The sequence below is a fragment of the Mytilus trossulus genome, unplaced genomic scaffold, assembly GCF_036588685.1.
Source record: "Mytilus trossulus isolate FHL-02 unplaced genomic scaffold, PNRI_Mtr1.1.1.hap1 h1tg000343l___fragment_1__unscaffolded, whole genome shotgun sequence".
NCBI classification, from domain to species: Eukaryota; Metazoa; Mollusca; class Bivalvia; order Mytilida; family Mytilidae; genus Mytilus; species Mytilus trossulus.
This window is the reverse complement of record NW_026963332.1, coordinates 121,190-144,176: the sequence shown is the minus strand read 5'-3', so window position 1 is coordinate 144,176 and position 22,987 is coordinate 121,190. Positions and strand designations below refer to the sequence as shown.

The window sequence follows — 22,987 nt, the reverse complement described above, 5'->3', positions numbered from 1 at the left end:
AAACCTAGTATGATATAAATGTTCCGTAAGGGTAAGCAGATACTCAACGTTGATCGTGTTGCTCATGCAAGTTTCTCTGTAATGTAGAAATGCTGCTTGTTGTCATTATATAAGGTAATATGCTATATATTAAGTAATTCGAACTAAAATTTAATCTGTAGACACGGAAGTATCTCTAAATACGTACTCCTGTGAATATAAAACAATTCTAACGACATTTGTCATCATTTATACGGAAAAAAGAGAAAATACGATCATGTTTTGGATATTTTTATTTTCAACGATTTTTCAAACTGTTAAATTTTAAAACCACTGAAAGTCGACCATACACCACCATACATATGCGCCCATTTGGAAATACCGGTATTAGTTATGATGTGTATCTTGTCTTTGGCTGCAAGATGTAGCAAAACACTTTGGGTCGCAGACACGTGACTTGAAGAAGATAATCCTCTTCCATCCGGATAGTTACCAGCAATCATGTTGTCATTATGCAGTAAAAGTGTTGGGAAATATTTCGAATTGTATGTAATTATTGTCCAGGAAAAATAGTATAGACCTTCGTAAGGTGCAACAAACTGTCCAGTGGAAGCATCGTATCCAGAACCAGTGTTGATGACTATTGCATCAAATATCACTGTGAATTTATCTTTAGTATTACTAATAGAATTTTTTGATAATTTAGCCAGAAATCCGACCGTTTTACGACTATCTGAAAAATATAAATTTTCATTTTAATATACTGAGCCAAAAAAGTTTACCAACACTTTTTTTTATATTTTTTATTTTGTTCTTTCTGGAAAAAAGTATTTAAACATCATTGATATAATCCTTAGTCTTACCTGTAATTTAAGAACAGTCGTACTTTCTTCCTGGTGATTGATTTCGCGCCATTTCAGCTTTACACGTGTAAATGATGTTTTACCTTCTGTACCTGTACTCTTAAAACGATATTAAAAATTTCTTTTTCACTTACGTCCAGAAACACACCATTGGTAAGATAAACACAAACACCTTTGAAAAAATTGCATGGGGCGTCAACCAGGCCTCCCCGAAAATGACAGTCAGAAAGGTCTTTAAATGGTTGATGCCAGAATGAGGGTTGCTGACATCAAGGCTCGATTTAATGTGCACAAGACAACAGTTAAGAGATTAACAAACAGATATCGACAAATTACAACTTCATAGGATAGGTCGATATCTCGTAGACAAAAAAAAACTATCGTCAAGGGAGGAGCGCTTCCTTCGCTTTACGTCAACACGTGACAAGTTTTTCCCGGCTAAAAAGGTAGTGCATTGACTAAGGGAAGCAGCTGGTGTACCTGTCAATCCTTCACTGGTGCACTTAGGGCATGGCTGAGAAACTGATTTTTAGAAACACTATACTCATATACGCTATTTGATCATCCCGCGCTCCATACAAAGAAAATCCTAATGAATATGAGGGATAAACATTCATGTTGCTTCTGACATATCATAATTCAATTTTTGTATTATCAAAATTATATGTTGTTATGATTTTGTAATAAAGTAAAATTTCACATTTTTGTTGCTAAACTTTTTTGGCTCAGTATATGTTTGTCTTCAAGAATGACCCCCCTTTTTATAAAAATCTATAATATAACAGATATGTGTCGAAGGAAAACAATTGCATATCAAACAGATTGATATTCTGCATTTGTTCAATTGTCATAATCCGAACGCATGTAAAGATATGTTGTCGTGTAATATTTCACTGTGGGTTTTTCTATTATTATTATTTATGTAAAAAATCAACTATAAAAACAAAATGTTTTGTTTATTAAGCGACTAACATCTAGTTTTGATTGATGTTACTGTAGTAAGAGCTTAATAATACTAAGATACTATATATCTTTTTGTATATATTAGACCGTTGGTTTTCCCTTTTGAATGGTTTTACACTACTTATTGTTGGGGCCCTTCGGCAAAGCTCTGTGTTGAAGGCAGTACCTTGACCTATTATGGTTTACTTTTATAAATCGTTACTTGGATATTGGCACTCACATCACATCTTCCTATATCTGTATATGTACGGCCATCGTTTCGTTTCGTGTGAAATTAACATTAAATCGATGAAACTGTAGTATTTGTTCACACTATAAGAAGTTTTATTTTTTGTCTTTGATTTTGTAAGAGCGATAATCATTTATTTCCAAATAACAAGAGCGTTGAAATAAAACTTTTATTGGAAACTTAAAAAGTAAAATCACAAAAATACTGAACTTAGAGGAAAATCAATTCGGAAAGTCCATAATCACATGGCAAAATATGAAAAAAAAAGAAACTCAAATGAAGAGAAACACATACAAATGAACTGTTATGATCGCATATTACTGAGTTAGTCTATAAGTTAAGCTATTATCTTAAGCACAACTCAACTTCTAAAGTTGTACTGTTATACCACTGTCCCAGGTTAATGGAAGGGTAGGACTCCCGCTAACATGTTTAACCCCGCCACATTATTTATGTATGTGTCTGTTCAAAGTCAAGAGCCTGTAATTCAGTAGTTGTCGTTTGTTTATGTGTTACATATTTGTTTTTCGTTCATTTTTTTATATGAATAAGGCCGTTAGTTTTCTCGTTTGAATTGTTCAACATTTTCATATCGGGGCCTTTTACAGCTGACTATGCGGTATGGGCTTTGTTCATTATCGAAGGCCGCACTGTGACCTAAAGTTGTTAATTGCTGTGTCATTTTGGTCTCCTGTGGGCAGTTGTCTCATTGGCAATCATACCACATTTTCTTTTTTGATATCAACTGATGCGAATGTTTCATTACAATATTACAGAGATACATGGTTAACCAGAACTAAATAATACTGTTACTAATAATGCACGCATTTACTAAAAGCTGGATCAATGTACTTTGATATTTCAATCATGCTGTCATACATGCAGGGGTTATATTAAATACGATTAAAACATTAGCGTTATATACTTTGCAGGAACCAACGTGCTTGTGATGCTCACGTATCATACGGATTGCCAAAAATCAAAGATAATGAATCTAGCCTCATTTTGAATAAAATTTCCCCCCAGCCCCACCCACTTACTTTGATCAAACTGATGCAATTAATTTATAACAAAATCACTGTTATATCTATGTAAAAGTAACCGGGGGATTAGTTTTACTACATAACTATAAATTTAGATATGGATCAACCTGTCAAATCACTGGTAAATAGTTTTTGAAACAATTGTTTTGTAAAAAGGTTTAACTACTTTTCCCTAACTAACTCTCGAATGATACACTCAATGAGAAAAGCCAACACAGTTAAAGATCAAATAATCTTTTCAAATAAAAAAAAATTAAAAAAAATGTTAAAAGAAATTATTTTCAACATCATCGTTCATGTTGTTAGATAGTTGTTTTTATTTTGGAAGTGACAATTCTTCTAGAATCTGAATTTTTGTATTTATCATTTACACTTTAAGGATAGTATGTTTGATTATGATGTTTCAACTAGGAATTATTTAATCTCCATTAAAATATTTCACTCAGAATTTTTTCCTAGAATGGAGTTGACTTTCAAATGAACCTCTTAATCAGATAGTTCTACTGATATTTAAGTAAAAATGTCGTTACCGTGACGTTAGTTGGTTTCAAAATAGTATTTGAGCGAATATGTTATGTGCTTTCTGTGCAATGTTTCGTGCTACATTTAGTTTGAAAACTAATGTGAAAAGCTTCTTTATACCTGACCAAATTTCCAAAACATACAAAATTTGCTCATATAAATTTCACATTAAGGTCGCCCGATTAGCCTCAAACGAGCTCATACATGCAACTCAGGAATAGATTACCTTAGCTGTATTTTGGCAAAACCTGTAGGATTTTTTGTCCTCACTGCTCTTCATGCTTCGTTAATACAAAATTTCAATCCTGGTATCTATGATGAGTTTATTCTCATGAAAATCTGCATGCGTATTTAAATTTAAATGAGATTCACATTATTTTCACGTGAAAACATGAATTTTACGTATACTTAACAAAAATTATTTTTTTATGATTTTGAATCAATTTGAAAATTGAGATGGTATGTGAAATCCTTTCAATATTTTAAAAAGTTCATGTACATTTCACGTGGAAAAAAATGTGTTTGTCACATTAAATCAGTGTGTGTTTCACAAGGAATACACATGAAACTCACATGAACTGATTTCACTTGAATTTCATGTATCAGCTGACATGGGGTGAAATTCACGAGAGTGAAATTAATGTGAGGGGTCTGTACATATCTCAAATTTCACCAGTATAATCAAAATGTGATTTTTTTTCTCTCTGTCGAAATTTTAAACCATAAAAAATAAACAAATAATAAAACAACATTTATTGACTCTATTCAATCAAATAAATAGAACAGTACATGTATATATTATTGTACTCACTTGATTCTTTTGCATCACAATCACATCGCACTTCTGTATTCTCAACTAACTTAAGCTGATATTGTATGCTTTTCCACAAGTTGGCATTTTTAGAACAGGCTTTGTGAGCAGTGACTGACGAAACTAGTATAAAGCCGAGAATGTTGAGGCTTATTACTCTTAGTAAGCTAAAAATATAATACTATTACATGTACCTTATGAAATATTAACTATATACATGTATATGATGAACAAAACATGTACCGACTACTTAAAAGATTATAACTAAATATCAATGCTGTAGTCAGGTCAAACTAAACACCTCAAACTGACAAGAACACTCGATCAATGAGTTTTTGTAATGAAAACAATATTATGATGAACAGTTTGCAAAATAAAGTTCTTTATATCTGAACCAAATTCTTTTCTTCAACGTGACGAAATTACCTTGAATATATACTGCTTGAATATTACCACTAAATTATTTCAAAATTGATAAAAGAATACGTTAGCATCGGTGGTATGCATTGGTCTGGTTTTAGTGAGTTAAATATCCGAGATCCTAATCGAATATGGCATATACCAAGTTGTTAATATACCTACAGGAAAAGTCAGATTCATAGATCTAGTGGTACTCATTAAACCATTGTGTTCTAAAAAAAACTTTTCACAGACATTACAGAATTGTCATACAATCTAGTAACTGTTGGTGATAGAAACCAAATCATAGGTCATATTGTAGATATTTAAAAAAAAAAAAAGAAAGAAACATAAAGTTTTTGTTTTTGTTTAATCTCATGACAATAAGAATATGTGGTACTACCAAAAAAAATCTGACACAGACAACAATAGACCACTGTACAATTTGTAGCGTACAAGGCCCCACAATGAAAATGTGAAGAAAAAAATCAAACGAAAACAATAAAGGTATAATTTATAACAAGGTAAATCCAGATAAAATAAATTGAGAATGGAAATGGGTAATGTGTCAAAGAGACAACAAACCCATTCTAGATTTTAATAGAATAGACAACAGCAGAAGGTAACCAATAGGCCTGCAATGCAGCGAGAAACTCCCGCACCCGGAGACGTCACTCAGCTGGCCCCTCAAGAAATATCTATACTAGTTCAGTGATAATGGACGTCATACTAAACTCCGAATTATAAGTTTGTTTTAAAACATCTGTTTAAACTCCACAGAAAAGCTGTTCTTTAGCGGTGTCCTGATTGACATTGTCGTCTTGGAGAATGAAGTCTGCTCATTATTGAAATATAGCTTTAATAGCTTAAAGATATATTTCAATAATGAGCAGACTACGTTTTAAAAGTATTAAAAAGTTTTAAAAGTATTGCAAGTTCTCAAAGTCCGATGTTTTACCTTTTATGTCTTTGTCTTATTGTTCTTTAAATAAAACCCGATCTAATTAGTCAATCTCTTACCAACTGATTTCTACTGGGTTTATTTCTCATATTATGTTTTACAACACTTTTAAAAGCTATATGATTACTAAGTGTACTAACATGCTCAATCATTCTTTTCTCTTTGAATTATCAAACCTTTGCATACTTTACTGTAAAGAATTTGCTAATTGTTGAAGACCAAACGGTGGCATGTACCAGTTTTTTTTTCAAAATTGTGCTACCTTACAGCTACCTTTATGCTGCTTTTCACTTCGGAATATTTTTCTTTTTTTACATCTTGATTACTTTCTTTTATGTATTCTTGTCTATTAAATCTTATCTGAATTTATTTTTTTTCAAGAATATTTTTGAAATTGACTTGGTTTATGATAATTTACTAAGGTTGTTTCTTACCTCATGATTTCTGTTAGGTTCGTTGGAGTTTAGAACTGTTTCTTGAGGGTCTGTTTGGCATGTTCTTTTTCTGAGTAATTTTATAATGTCACCAGGAAATATGATATTCAAATTCAAACATGTAAAAATGTCATTAACGATATTCAATCCTTTTTAAAGTTTCCTGGAAATAACAATTCCTATACTTTTTGTGTTTTTTACAAACTTAAAGGACATTGGTCTTCACAAAATTACAATCCTTGGATACTGAAAATTGTAAAGAATATACTAGAAGAGACTTTTAGAATGTTACATTTAAAGATTTAGAATGATAATAGCCTCCATGATAAGTTTGTTCCTGTTCCTGTGGACAAAGCTTCAAATAATATTGTCTTTTTTTGTAAATCGTATTACTACGAATGTCATGTAAAAGAATTAGGAATAAATGAGCAGTCAGGTAATCCCACAAACATAAATATATCATTTGACAACGATGAGATTTTGACAAATCCTAAGTCCTTCATGGCGTAAATGAATATGACATTTAACAACAAATCGGAGGAGTTACCTCGCTTGTATTTGATATCTTAGCTTCACAAAAAAAAGTACATTAGATCGATTGAAATTCTGTTCGCAGTGAAAGAGGGACTACAAAAGTACTGTAAACTATTTACTCGCTTAGTTGTATCTCCATATGTGGATTCTTAAAAATTCTAAAGAACTTCTGAATAATTTTAAATCTCGCTCTTTTTATGAAATTAGTTCTTTCAAAACTTTCGAGTTTTTTAACCCTGTATACAACCATTCTCCATGCGAAATTGAACAATCGTCCAGAAATAATCCACATTACCTTTTAACATAAAAATGGTAGCATACGCTATAAATTTATTACTTTGGGGTACCATAATGCATATTGTGTTCCTTCTCCTCATTTTTAGACTAATACTTCGAATTTGACATAAACAGTCATGTCAGAACGAGAATCTATGATAAAACGAGACGATTTTAATTTTGAAATTATCAATTTCCTCCACCTTTTTTAGCAATTTAACAATTTCACCTGCATATGGGCTAGCTTATTCGATATTCAAGAGCTTGCAGATCCTAAACAGACTTTGAAAAACGTCACCAATGTCTTTGCAGAAAGTTGACGAACCAGGGCTTTGTCAAAGAACGTGTCGTCCTTTTTCTTAAAACGTTTATCGGAAGGTACCATGTTGATAAATATTCCGTATCAAGTTCGCAAAGGATACACGATGGTCTTGAAGTAGAGTCCGCGTACTGTCGTTGTTCATCATCTTAATAACGTGTTAAAAAAATCTTTTATTTGTCTTGATTAATGTTACTTTTACTGTTTGGTCTGTTTTAGGTAATATCCATTTTACGGGGCACTGTACTTTAACACCTCGCCTTTGTGTAATTATTTATTCTAATTTTTTAAGTCTTGTCTTTCATATTTGCTAATGCTTTGTATATTTGCCCTTTTTGGTTTCTTTGACATATAATGACGTGGTTTTTTTTTAGAAGAAATACACAAAGCGGCAAGAAGGACAAGGTAAACTTCTAATTTAAAATCTGCAGAGGATATACCTAAAAGAACTACAGACTATATACTTTTCATACTATGAACGACAAGATTATTTTATATCCCTGCCTGTGTGATGTTTAAATTCTGACGTCAAACGCACGATTCAACTTCAGGATATAATGTTAATCTAACCATTCGGTCCCAGTTATTACAATCTTTCAATCCTTGATGGGTGGATTTAACGTACATAAATAACATACGAAAATAAGAAAGCAATAAATGAGGTTTTTTTTGTGCTTCTTTGGTAAATACTTGTTTGTATTTATAGTTATCATCCAACACAATGTTAACTGCTGTACCCGTATTTGTGACATTTTAATCTATTATGCCTGTTTGTATTGTTCACATTTCGTTATCAATATAATGGAATTAAATGCGACTGTCATACAAGTGAGAGGTTTAGCTAGCTATAATTTCAGGTGTAATCAACCATTTTCTACATAAGAAAATGCCTATACCAAGTCAGGAATATGACAGTTGTATCCATTCGTTTGATGTGTTCGAACTTTTGATTTTGCCATTGGATTAGGGACTTTTCGTTTTAAATTTTCCTCAGAGTTTAGTGTTTTTGTTATTTTACTTTGTACAAGACCAATAAGTTCACCTGAAATATAAAGTTATGCTTCAATATGTAGCAGTTTTGCAGGCTTTTGTAATCAACTATTAAGAAACATTATTCAGACTCCAGGGCTACCATTCTTTGCTCTAACATATCCTATATATTTCAGGATGCTTCTATGGTTAATATTTAGTGTAAATAAGTTTAATTCCATATCTTTGAATGTGTAACAATGGATATATCAAAATAAGATGTGGTACGATTGCAAATTAGACAATTCTTCACCAGAGACCAAATCCTTTAGAAGTAAGCATATATACACCAGAGACCAAATTATGTAGGTGTTAGCAAATATACACCAGAGACCAAATTATGAAGAGGTTAGCAACTATAGGTCAACGTATGGTCTTCAACAATGAGCAAAACTCAAATTGCATATATAGCAAGCTATGAAAGGCACTAACTGACAAATGGAAATAAAGGCAAAAGTAGTATGCCGCTGTTCGAAATAAATAAATCGATTGAGAAAAAAACATCCGGGTTACAAACTTAAACTGAGAGAAACGCAGAAACACTAAAATGCAACACAAACAGAAACGAGCGATACGATAACAATAGCCATTGTCCTGACTTGATACATGACATTTTAAGAAAATGGTGGGTTGAACCTGGTTCTGTTGCTAACCAAATCTCCCGCTTTAATGGCAATGTTAATTGTAACACTAAAATGACAACATTACATGACGATGAGTACAATACAAATAAATGGGAGAACATACAGGACAGAGAAACACACAAATACATAATACAATAAAACATTACGACATGCTGATAGTTTAAGGTACCAGGCTTATAATGTAATACGTCAGACGCGTGTTTCGTCTAACACTCCTTAACCAAATACGGATACGGTTTTCTGTCTGAGATAAGAACATCCTTATTATTTAAAATAATAAACATTTTTGCAAACAGTAAATTTATAAAGGAGGGACGAAAGATACCAAAGGGACAGTCAAACTCGTAAATCTAAAACAAACTGACAACGCCATGGCTAAAAATGAAAAAGACAAACAGAAAAACAATAGTACACAGGACACAACATAGAAAACTAAAGAATAAACAACACGAACCCCACAAAAAAACTAGGGGTGATCTCAGGTGCTCCGGAAGGGTGATCAGATCCTGCTCCTCATGCGACACCCGTCGTGTTATTTATGTGATTACAAATCCGGTAAATAGTCTAATTCGGTAGGTCAAATTAATGAAAGGGAAGGGGATTGAAGTTACGACGTAAGGAACATATCCGATATCATTTGTGAAACGGTTATTCCATAACGGTCAACCAACTCGTGATGGCGTCCGTAAAATTTACGAAGGGATGATTTCAGATGCGATCCACATAGTCACCAAATTTTGAATTGTTTAGTGAAAGAACGTCATCTATATAGCGGAAAGTAGAGTTAAAGGATATTGCTAACTTCTTATCTTTCTTCCTAAGAAGTTCCTGCATGAATTCAGCCTCATAATAATAAAGAAATCAAGCATCTTGATAATATCGGTTTCAGAGAATTTTTTGTTTGAATCAGAATGATTATAAAACTGACCATACAATAGATATACATGTTAACACCGAACTGTTAACTAACTACAGAATAATATTTTTTTTTTTGAAAAATCCAAACGAGAAAAAAATTTGATAAATATACAGCAACAACAGAATCAAAAAAGGGGCTATGTTAACATTGACAATTTAGTCCATTGACACATTTTTTCAATTAATATTGTTCTCATGGTATTTTGAAAGACGATTGTCATTGGGATAATGTAGACACATAGGAACCTAATGAACTATATTTGGTAAATAGAATCATTAAATGTGTACCCTGGTGTAACAAAAGAAAGGTAGGAGATATCAACAGCAGAATACAAAATCCACACTAAATACCGGAACTAGTAAGCAAATCAACTAGGTAAGTTGACCCAATGTGATTGTTATATATATAAGCTTTCTATGTTAATGTAAATTCAGAATTCATTGCGAGGTATTTTATAAATTCGAATTATACTCCTTGAGTATCGCAATGACAAGAAGTGGTATTCTGGTATTATGAATCTAATGTTCAGGAGTTGTTTGTTTTAAACTTGCTGCCTTTTGTTAGCTGTTATTCGTATGTTTTTTTGTCAATTATGTTCTCCAATTTTATTTATATTGTAGTCCTGTGAAGTTGTGTTGTCATTTTAATGATATATTCCATATGCCATAAAAGAGGGCGGTTTGGAATGCCACAAAACCAGGTTCAACCCACCATTTTTTGTCTTTTAAAAAATGTCCTGTCCCAAGTAAGGAATATGGCCATTGTTATATTATAGTTCTTTTCTGTGTGTGTTACATTTTAAAGTTGTTGTGTTTGTTTTCTCTTATATTTGAGTGTGAATTCACATTACTATAAGACGTGTCACGGTACTTTTCATTAAGACCCGGTACTTTTACCCGCCACCGGAAGCGGCTGGTGAGAACTGGCCCTGAGTCAATGGTGAAAGTCTATAGATTGCTTGAAACATATACTGTTAACCTTATAATATATGCAATAAATGTTTTGAAGACATGTACTTGATCTGAAACATTATTTTCAAAAATGTGTTTTATACTATTAAAGGAACTAGGAACTAGGAAAAACTCAAAATGTCATGAGAGATCATATATCTACTTTTAAAAATGACAGAAATTTAATTTCAAAACAGATTATCATTGTATATTAAGTTTTAAAATAATTAATCTTTCTGGAGAAATCAAATATTTTTAAAAATAGCACTTTTCTATTTTATTTTTATAGATCTTTCTAATTAACAGTTGCTTGAGTTTTTTGTGTGAAATAATTAAGTACTTGTCTGTTGCTTACAACTTTGTACTTGTTTTGACTTTCGAACTTCTATATCTGGCGTCAATGGCAAGTCTTGTGTGAACGAGGCGCTTCTGGCGTATTGAATTATACACCTGGTGCCTTTTGTTAGCTATTATTCATGTGTGTCTCTGTCTAATATGTTCTCCTATTTATTTTATGTAGTCCTGTAATATCATGTTGTCATTTTAATGTTATATTTAACATTGCCATTAAAGTGGTATGTTTAGCATGCCACAAAACCAGGTTCAATCCACCATTTTTTCATTTCAAAATGTCCTGTACCAAGTCAGGAATATGGCCATTGTTATATTATTAGTTCGTTTCTGTGTGTGTTTCATTTTAACGTTGTGTTTCCTTTGTGTCGTTTGTTTTCTCTTAATTGTTAGTGTAAATTCACATTAATATCATTACTATAAGACGTGTCACGGTGTTATATAGTCATTCTTCCCCCATGCCAGTTTTTCCCCCGGGGGAAAGACTGGCATGAGCCAATCTTTCCCCCGGGGAAATTTTGGATCATTGTGATTCTTCCCCTGCGGAAAGTTGACAATACGTATACATATAGTAACTTTTCCCCCATGCCAATCTTTCCCCCATCATAGATTTCACTATGTTTATATAGAGTCTGGAAATTAAACCGAACAGTGTTAGAATTAGATTTATTTATAAATATACAAATTTGTTGTTCATTTACATTTACACAAATCTCTACAGGTTTATCAGTCTGTCTATGAGTCAACAAGTCTATCTTTCTGTTCAACAGTCTTTCTATGTGTCTCCTAGTCTTTTTACATTTTTAAATGACTGTCTATGTGTCCGCATGCAAGGAAAAAAACTACTGATTGACCAGAAGTGGTTAAATTAATTGTATTTATTTGAATGATACCAAGGGTCCACGAAAAAGAATGGATTTGATCAGAATGTGCTTCGTGTGAATAAATATATAAAATTGAGAATGGAAATGGGGAATGTGTCAAAGAAACAACAACCCGACCAAATAAAAAACAACATCAGAAGGTCACCAACAGGTCTTCAATGTAGCGAGAAATTCCCGCACCCGGAGGCGTCCTTCAGCTGGCCCCTAAAAAATACATACTAGTTCAGTGATAATGAACGCCATACTAATTTCCAAATTGTACACAAGAAACTAAAATTAAAATAATACAAGACTAACAAAGGCCAGAGGCTCCTGACTTGGGACAGGCGCAAAAATGCGGCGGGGTTAAACATGTTTGTGAGATCTCAACCCTCCCCCTATACCTCTAACCAACGTAGAAAAGTAAACGCATAACAGTACGCACATTAAAATTCAGTTCAAGAGAAGTCCGAGTCTGATGTCAGAAGATGTAACCAAAGAAAATAAACAAAATGACAATAATACATAAATAACAACAGACTACTAGCAGTAAACTGACATGCCAGCTCCAGACTTCAATTAAACTGACTGAAAGATTATGATTTCATCATATGCACATCAGGCACAATCCTTCCCTTTAGGGGTTTAGTATCATACCATCATAACATATATGAGAAGAACATAACCCATGTCATGCCAACAACTGTTTTTAGAATAAATGTGTTTAGTTCCGACGCAAAAACCTTATCAGTGACTCAATATTAACGCCAAAATATGCAATCTTTAATGACTTGACAACAGTATCGTAATTATATCCCTTCTTAATAAGTCTATTCAAAGGTTTTGTAAGTTTCTGAGGTGAATACTGACACCTTTGTGCTTTATATTGAATATTTCCATAAACAAATGGATGTTGAATACCTGAACGTATAAGAAGTCTGCATGTTGAGCTATATTTACGAATGATGTCTTTATACCGATGATAAAATTTAGTAAATGTTTTGACTAGTTTGTGTTATCGAAAACCCTGGTGTAATAATTTATCAGTAATACATAAATTTCTCTCGTTAAAATCTAAAACATGTATATAGATATAGAAAGATGTGATATGAGTGACAATGAGACAACTCTCCATCCAAATAACAATTTATAAAAGTAAACCATAATAGGCCTTCAACACGGAGTCTTGGCTCACACCGAACAACAAGCTATAAAGGGCCCCAAAATTACTAGTGTAAAACCATTCAAACTGGAAAACCAACGGTCTAATCTATATAAACAAAACGAGAAACGAGAAACACGTAAAAATTACATAAACAAACGACAACTATATACTGTTCATAAGATTTCTGACTTAGGACAGGTGCAAACATTTGCAGCGGGTTAACATTTTAATGGAACAAAACCTTCTCCTTTTTTCTGAAACAATAGTATAACATCACAACATAGAAAAACACATATAAATACATATCAAATGTATATTCACACGATGAAGCTTTGGTAACTATAAGCTGAAAAAAAAGTAACTATCATTTAAAAAATCTTATCGTGACGTCGCCGACGTTATATTACAAGGCGGAAAATTTAGCTTATCGTGCTACTTACGGGGGAAAAATTGGCCTGATCCTAGTTTTCCCCTTATAACGCTGAGGGGGAAAAGTGGGATCATACCAATTTTTCCGGGGGGAAATTCTGGATCGATCCAGTATTTCCCCCCGGAAATTTTGGCATGGGGGAAGAATGGCTATAGGACAACGGTACTATCCCAAATTCATGTATTTGGTTTTGATCTAATATTTGTTATCTCATGGGATTTGTTTAATCCGTTTCTGTGTGTGTTACATTTTAATTTTGTGTCGTTATCCTCTTATATTTAATGCATTTCCCTCAGTTTTAGTTTGTTACCCCGATTTTGTTTTTTGTCCATGGATTTATGAGTTTTGAACATCGGTATACTACAGTTGCTTTTATTTAATTGCTTTTTACTAGTAATTTTGGGGCCGTTTGTAGCTTACTGTTCGCTGTGAGCCAAGGCTTTTTGTTGAAGACCGTACTTTTGCCCGGATTTGACTTATACTGTTTCACTTATACAAATTGTGAGTTGGATGAAGAGTTGTCTCATTGGCACTCGTACCACATCTTTTTTATATCTAATTGCTGCTCATCAATATAAACAGAGTATGCTACATTTTTTATTTTCGTTCAGTTTTTGTACATTAATTAAGCCGTTAGTTTTCTCGTTTGAATTGTGTTACATTTGTGATTTCGGTGACTTTTATAGTTGACCATGCTGTATGGGCTTTTAAAAGTGCTCATTGTTGAAGGCCTTGAGGTAATCTGAAGCTGTTATTTTTATTGTCATTTGGTTTCTGGTGGAGAGTTGTCTCATTGGCAATTATACCACATCTTCTTTTTATATATATGTAATAATTATGTAAGGATAAATTTCTTTGTAACGTAAAAAGTGGTGCTTGTTGTTTATACTAGTATATAAAATGATATGCTGTATAAATCAAGTCCAACTTGAATTTATTCGGTCGACACGGGAGTACAACCAGAGATGTGTTTTGTGTAAATATAAACATTATCCTATATCTATAGGTTTAAAAAGAGAAAAAAAAACATTATGTATTCGATATGTTTATTTTTTTTTGACATTTTACTAACTGTTAAATTTTGAAACCATTGAAGGTCGACCATATACCACCATACATTTGCTCTCCTATGCCATTAGTTATGAGGTGTATCTTGTCTTTTGCTGCAAGATGTAGTAAAACACTTTGGGTCGCAGACGCATGACCTACAGAAAGTCCTCTGCCATCCGGATAGTTACCAGCAATAATGTTGTCATTGTGCAGTAAATGTGTTGGGAACTTGTGCTTAAAGTGACATATAATTGTCCAGGTAAAATAATAAAAACCTCCGTAAGGTGCAACAAACTGTCCAGTCGAAGCATCGTATCCAGAACCAGTGTTGATGACTATTGTATCAAATATGACTGGGGATCTATTTTTCAGATTACTTAGATTTGTAGAGCATTTAGCCATAAATCCCACCGTTTTACGACTATCTGGAAAATATCCATTTTAATTTTTTTATTTTTTGTAAATAAGAATTTATAATATCTACTAATATAACAGATATGTGTAAAAGAAAACCAATTGCGTATCAAACAGATTGATACTTGATATTTGTTCAATAAACTCATCATAGATACCAGGACTAAATTTAGTATACGCCAGACGCGCGTTTCGTCTACAAAAGACTCATCAGTGTCGCTCGAATCCAAAAAAGTTAAAAAGGCCAAATATAGTACGAAGTTGAAGAGCATTGAGGACCAAAATTTCTAAAAGTTTTGCCAAATAGTCACAATCCGAAATCATGAAAAGATATGGTGTCGTGTACTAGTTCACTTCTGTTTTTGATTTTTTATTATTTATGTAAAAATGTCAAATACAAATCATGTTTTGTTTATTAACCGACTAGCATCTAGTTTTGATTTATGTCACTGTAGTAAGGATTTCATAATTGGAACAGTACGATATATCAAAGTATATGTACGGCCATAAAATTTCGTTGCGTGTTAAATCGATGAAACGATAGTACCGTATAGCGGGTTATTTTCGCGGGTGTAAAATTTCGCGATTTTCATTGAACAAGGTATACGAAATATTTTGGCGGTTAATATTTTGGCGGATTAAAAACTTGTATTCATACCTTTGTATGTACACCTTTAATTTGGCGGAACTTATTTTGGCGATTTTGTTCTATCCGCGAAAATAAGCGAAAATTTGCACCCCGCGAAAATAACCCGCTATACGGTATATGTTCGTCTTTCATTGTAAGAAGTTTTATTAACTAAACTATCTGTTGCCACTGATTTTGTAACAGCGTTGATCATTTCTTTCAAAAGTATGTGCATGAAAAAGCAACGTTTAATGGGAATTAAAAGGGAATTTAAATGAAGAGAAACACAAGAGTAAGTATAGAATAAAATCACAAAAATACTGAACTCCGAAGAAAATTCAAAACATAAAGTCCCTAAAAAATCAAAAATGCAAATACATCAAACGAATGCATTTAAAACAGCTGTCATATTCCTGCCTTGGTACAAGTATTCTCTTATATAGAAAGTATATAAGTAAATAGTTATCAAAAGTACCAGGATTATAATTTAGTACGCCAGATGCGCGTTTCGTCTCCATAAGACTCATCAGTGCCGCTCACATCAAAATATTTAAGCTATCCTATTCTCCTCTCTATAGCACATCAAAACTCAACTGATGTGCGTGTGTTATTACGACATTACAGAGATACAAGGTAAATGAAACAAAATTGAATAATACTATAACGAATAATGTTTGCATTTACTCAAATCCAGATCAATTAACGTTTGATAATGATAAGCATGCCGACATTCATGTTTATATAGGCGGGTGTTACACTAAATACGATTAGAAAAAATCGTTATATACTTTGCGGGAACCATCGAGCTTGTGCTTACATATCATACGGATTTCATATTCCTATATCCTCATTTTAAATAAAATTATAAGTCAACTGATATTAACCCCACCTTACTTTCAAAACCTGATGCAATGATCTTATAATAAAATATATGTTATATATTTATCATATATTTAAAACAAAATACAGCTATTTTGTATATCTAATAAAGGTTCTTTTTTCCAGTCTGTATACCTACCCTGTATCGCATACCCCGTATCGCATGGCTAAACCCGTATCGCATACCCCGTATCGCATGGTTAAACCCGTATCGCATACCTTTTTTTTTTTTTTAACTAAAGTCAGTTTTTTAGGGTTTTTTTTGCTTAAGAATTTTTTTTCTAAAAATAGGTATTTTTTGGGAATGACGTCATTGTTTGGTATGTAACGTCACGTACATCAAGTTTTCATAATGTATGTGACGTCACGAACATCAAGTTTTTACAACATATTTTTTGGCACACTCAATGCAGCTATAAAAAATACAAAACACTTAAATATATACAATAATAAACAAAATATTTTCAAAACAACAGATCGTAAGGTAACCTAGTTGCTTTGAGCAGTTATTTTAAAGCTTCAGAACTGAAGGTAACCCAGTGCTATTGATAAAAAAAACAGTTCATATACTATAATACTCTTCTGTTGAAATATATGATAAAGCGTATAATACATGGCAAAATCCGTATCACATGCCGTATCACCCTCGACCAATATCATCCCTCGGGCCTAAAGGCCCTCAGGCTGATATTGATGTCTCGGGATGATACGACATATGATACGGATTTTGCCATGTATTATTCTCTATATATAGAATAACCATACATTGTCTCGAAATATCAATGTTATTTGTACAAGGCTTAGAAACAGGTAGAAAGGGAGGCTGAGCCGAGCATTTCTACCTGTTTCGAGCCGAGTACAAATAACAAATTGATATTTCGAGACAATGTGTGGTTATACTTTATATACTGCAACTCTTAAAAATATTCTAAATGAAGTATTTTGGGTAAAAAACATCATTTCCTAATTTGAAGCGGACGACGTTAAATTTCCGCCAAATTATGTTTTGTTGACGTCATAAATAAAACTCTACGGAAACATTGCCAACGTCATAAACAAGGTGATATACGGTCATATACGGTCATGGACTGTATATGACATAGAGAATAATACATGGCAAAATCCGTATCATATGTCGTATCATCCCGAGACATCAATATCAGCCCAAGGGCCTTTAGGCCCGAGGGATGATATTGGTCGAGGGTGATACGGCATGTGATACAGATTTTGCCATGTATTATACGCTTTATCATATGTTTCAACAGAAGAGTATTATATGAACTGTTTTCTGATTCATAACACTGGGTTACCTTCAGATCTACTTTTGTCTTGTTTCAATGACCTTAAAAAAGAACTGCTCAATTACTAATCCGAAGCACCTTGGTTACCTTACAATTTACGTGCTGTTGTTTTAAAAATATTTTGTTTATTTTTGTATTTTTTATACATGTAGTTGCATTTAGTGTGCAAACGTTCTTGACGTCACACACATACAATATGAAAACGACGGTAGTGACGTCACATACCAAACAATGACGTCATAAAAAAAAATTGAGGAAAATTTTTCATAAGCAAAAAAAAACCAAACTGACTTTGTGTAAAAAAAAAAAAAAAAAAAGTAGGGGTGTGATAAAGGGTAGGGGTGCGATAAAGGGTATGCGATAAAGGGTAGGGGTGTGATAAAGGGTATGCGATAAAGGGTGCGCATCAAAGTTGCGCGATATGGATTAAACAGCAGGCTATTTATCACATATGCAAAACTACTGTATTTACTACTAAACATATGATAAATATGAATATACAGTCAATGCAATTTGACTGCTCAAATAGCACATTGGGTATGTTATGTGCTTTCTGTACAATGTTTCGAGCAACATTTAGTTTGAAAACTAAGGTGAAAAGCTTCACTATACCTAACCAAATTTTTTACACCTACAAATTTTGATCGCATAAATTTCACATGCATTTCATGAGAAACATTTAACCTGGGGTTAGCCTTAGACTACCTCATACATGAAACTCACATGAAGATTTACATGCAAATTTCAAGTGAAATAAGATTCACATGCAAATTTCAAGTGAAATAAGATTCACATAAATTTCATGGAAAATTGTAAACATGAGTTTTATGTAGACTTTACAAAAAATAAAAAAAAATAGATATTTTTCATGATTTTCAATAAATTTAAAAATTTAGATTGTATGTGATATACTTTTAATATTTTAAAAAGTTTACGTACATTTCACTTGAAAAAAATATGTGTTTTTCAGATGAAACTCACATGAACTAATTTCATATAAGGTGAAATTAATGTAAGGGAAATTTGCCGGTGTATACCTCAAATTTCGGCAGAATAATCAAACGTGGATTTCTCTTTTCTTATTTGAATTTGAAAACACGAGAAACAAATAAAACAGCATTTATTGACTCTATTCAATCAAATGAATTAAAAAAGTTCATGTATATATTATTGTACTCACTTGATTCTTTTGCACCACAATCACATCGCACTTCTGTATTCTCAACTAACTTAAGCTGGTATTGTATGCTTTTCCACAAGTTGGCATTTTTAGAACAGGCTTTGTGAGCAGTGACTGACGAAAGGAGTATAAAGCCCAGAACGTAAAAAGCAATTACTCTGAGTAGGCTGAAAATTGATTTTATTACATGTAACTTAAAATATTATATAATACATGTGATGAGGTTATAACTGTGAATCATAATGTGGTAGTAAGGTCAATCAAAACGCCGCAAACCGAAAAATCGATTCGATCAATGATTTGTGGTTAAAAAAACATATTTAGATGAAAATTTTGAAAAAAAAGTTCTTTAGATCTGAACAAAATTCCTATCTTTGACATCAAGAAATGATCTTGAATATATACTACACGAATTGTGGGACATTGTCACTTAAATAATTTCAACGTAGATCGGACTATGTTAACAAAAAGAAATTCTTATAAATAATGGCACATAACAAGTTGTTAATATACCTTAAGAAATAGACCGATTAATAAATCTAGTAGTACTCATTAAACAAATAATTATCAAAGGTACCAGGATTATGATTCAGTACGCCAAACGCGGGTTTCATTTACATAAGACTCATCAGTGACGCTCAAATCAAAATATTTATAAAGCCAAACAAGTACAAGGTTGAAGAGCTTGAGTTTCCAAAATTCCAAAAAGTTGTGCAAAATACAGCTAAGGTAATATTTGCCTGGCATAAGAAAATCCCTAGTTTTTTTACGAAAAATTCACGTTTGTAAAAAGGAAATTTATAAAAATGACCACATGGTTGATATTCATGTCAACACCGAAATGTTGACTACTGAAAATCGGATATCTTTTATACAGATATGTCTGATTAGTCGTGACATCTGGTAACCTTTGGTGATAAAAACCACTCGGTCATATTGTGTAGTTATACTTCAAAACTCTACAGTGTCTGTTTTTGTTCAATTATAGGATGGTATTAATTGGTCTATTAATTAATATTTGAAATAATGATTTTTAAAGCTTTTATTTTGAAACTGACGTATAATTTATGATAATTTACTACGATTGTTTTCTTACCTCATGGTTTCTGTCTGGTTCGTTGGAGTTTAGAATTGTTTCTGAAAGTCTGATTAGACATGTTATATTTCTAAGTAATTTCATAAGGTCACAGGAAATATGATATTCAAATACAGACATGTAAAAATGTCATTAACGATATTCAATCCTTTTTTAAGTTTCTTGGAAATAACGATTCAGCTATTTTTGTGTTTCGTTTACAAAATTGATCCTCATTGAATAATATGCCTTGGATATTGTAAGAGATGCTAGAACGGACTTTTAAAAGAGGGACGAAAGGTACCAGAGGGAGAGTCAAACTCATAAATCGAAATTTACTGACAACGCCGGGCTAAAAATGAAAGAGGTCAAACAGACAAACAATAGATCACATGACACAACAAAGAAAACTAGTAATAAACAACCCCACCAAAAACTAGGGGTGATCTCAGGTGCTCCGGGAGGGTAGGCAGATCCTGCCCCTAATGTGGCATCCATCCTGTGGCTTATGTTATAACAAATCCGGTAGAATGTAACATTAAAAATCTAAGAGCGTCTTTTGTCTTCTATTTTTTCAGGAGTGCTGCTGAAATGTGAGATTAAATGCATTTACACCATATTCCAGGGACAATTTAGAACCTATATTTGGATGGCATAGAAAGAAATAGTTTTATGTCACTTTTTATAAGTCTAGGATTTCAACTGATAACCAACAAGCATCATTAGTTTGATGCATTGCATCCAACTGCAAAAAAATAAAATACATAAGTATGTAATGGCATGGAATAAAATCACTACGGAAATAGGTGTCCATCATCCAGTGGTAAATATAAAAAAATGTGATATAAACAAAACCCTAGCATTGCACAAAACCAATTAGTTGACCTGAAATTTAAATGTTATGTTTCACCAGTTATCAGTTTTATAACTGATCAAATGTCATAAAGTATCAAGAAACATTTTTCAGAACTCCATGTCGACCATTTTTTGCTCTTTCTTATCATATCTATTGAAGTATTTGTCATATCATTGCTACAAACGGTCATTTATACACAGGTACTTGTCTCAGAAAAACAATTTCCTATAATTTATACCATTCTTCATGGCAAATGTCCCTGACTGCTGATTGAAACAATATAATGGTCAGCTATTCTAATTTTTCAGGATGCTTTTGTGCTCAATTTTTAGTGTAAATAAGTTTAATTCTGTATCTTAGAATATGCATCAAGCCAACAATGGGTATATCAAAATGGGAAGATGTTGCATGGTTGCCAATGAGACAACTTTTCACCAGAGACCAAATTAAGTAGAAGTTAGTGAATAAACACCAGAGACCAAATTATGTGGAGGGTAGCAACTATGGTCAAAGTATGGTCTTCGGCAATGAAAAAAATCAAAATTGCATAGCAAGCTTTATAGGGCACTAAATGACAAATGTAACACAATCCAAACAAGAAACAAATATGATATACAGCAACAGACAACAACCAGAAAAACTCCAGACTTAAGACAGGGTCATACAGAAAGGGTGGGGTTAATATTGACATTTTAGTCCATTCACACATTTGTTAGCAATCATATGAAACACAAATACTCATTGGCAATCTTACATCTTCTTCTGATATTTTCTAAATGCTTTTATCTCACTCTATGACGCATCAGTTATTACAACTGGAATTGTCCATGAAAGAAATGTTCAAATCCAGTCTATTCTTAAAAAGAACTTGGATCTGATGATACATGTTCATTTTATTCTTCCAGTATTAATACACATTTATGTTACAAGGAATGACCACTTCAATAATGTCTGACTTAAAAAAGGGACAAAAGATACCAAAGGGACAGTCAAACTCATAAATCTAAAACAAACTGACAACGCCAGGGCTAAAAATGAAAAAGACAAACAGACAAACAATAGTACACATGACACAACATAGAAAACTAAAGAATAAACAACAAGATCCTGCTCCAAATAACTTGAGTATATGAGAAAAGAAAACAAAAATGAAAAATACAGCAATATTTTTTTTATTTATGTACATCTACATGTTTTATGTTATCACATAACATTGCACCAAACAAAATGTCTTTAATTTTACACATTTTATTAAATCATTGTGCTGTTAAGAAAACCAAGCAAAAAATGTTTAGTAAATTAACTTGCTTGACAAAAATGAAATTCACATCGTAAATTTATTGTCTGTGTTATTCTTAAAACAAATGAAACTGCACATGTAGCTTTTTTGTAAATTATTTCAACAACAAAACCCTTTTATTAACTGATGAACATGAATCAATCAGAATAAATATATTGCAAATGGCACTTAAAACATATTAACACCATTTCTTTGGTTTTCATTGTCATTGTCCCATTGGAATATTTACTTGCTACTGATTGTCAGTAAATCAAATTTAGTTATTCTATATTGTTTACTGTTATGCAAAAAGAGTGACTTAATATATTGAAACATATTCAAATTTCTCTTCTTTAATCTTTTAAAAGAAATATCTTTATAATACAGAGTAGTTCAAGGAAAAATATTTATGTAGAAAAATATTTCTGAATGTTGGTTGCAATATACCGTATAGCGGGTTATTTTCGCGGAGTGCAAATTTTCGCTTATTTTCGCGGACAGAACTAAATCGCCAAAATAAATTCCGCCAAATTAAAGGTGTACATACAAAGGTATAAATAACAGTTTTTAATCCGCCAAAATAATAACCGCCAAAATATTTCGTATACCTTGTTCAATGAAAATCACGAAATTTTACACCC

General features: G+C 32.4%; 2 protein-coding genes across 2 annotated transcripts; both read right to left on the bottom strand.

Annotated features, from left to right (window-relative positions):
• Positions 1 to 296: 296 nt before the first annotated feature.
• Positions 297 to 6,209, bottom strand: LOC134701780 (cerebellin-2-like). The gene is made up of 3 exons (XM_063562905.1): positions 6,205 to 6,209; positions 4,411 to 4,577; positions 297 to 712 (listed from the first exon to the last, which is right to left on the bottom strand). Exons 1-3 carry the CDS (start codon positions 6,207 to 6,209, stop codon positions 297 to 299), a joined length of 588 nt encoding a protein of 195 aa, XP_063418975.1.
• Positions 6,210 to 14,758: 8,549 nt separating this feature from the next.
• LOC134701776 (heavy metal-binding protein HIP-like) lies at positions 14,759 to 20,293 on the bottom strand. Its single transcript, XM_063562904.1, has 3 exons — positions 20,233 to 20,293; positions 19,137 to 19,303; positions 14,759 to 15,159 (listed from the first exon to the last, which is right to left on the bottom strand). Exons 1-3 carry the CDS (start codon positions 20,235 to 20,237, stop codon positions 14,759 to 14,761), a joined length of 573 nt encoding a protein of 190 aa, XP_063418974.1. The 5' UTR covers positions 20,238 to 20,293.
• Positions 20,294 to 22,987: the final 2,694 nt, after the last annotated feature.

Excerpts from the sequence above, each read along its gene's own strand:
- LOC134701780 (XM_063562905.1), bottom strand. Across the intron at positions 713-4,410 it reads TTGTGATGCAAAAGAATCAA|ATAGTCGTAAAACGGTCGGA; the intron begins GTGAGTACAATA and ends TATATTTTTCAG.
- LOC134701776 (XM_063562904.1), bottom strand. Across the intron at positions 15,160-19,136 it reads TTGTGGTGCAAAAGAATCAA|ATAGTCGTAAAACGGTGGGA; the intron begins GTGAGTACAATA and ends GATATTTTCCAG.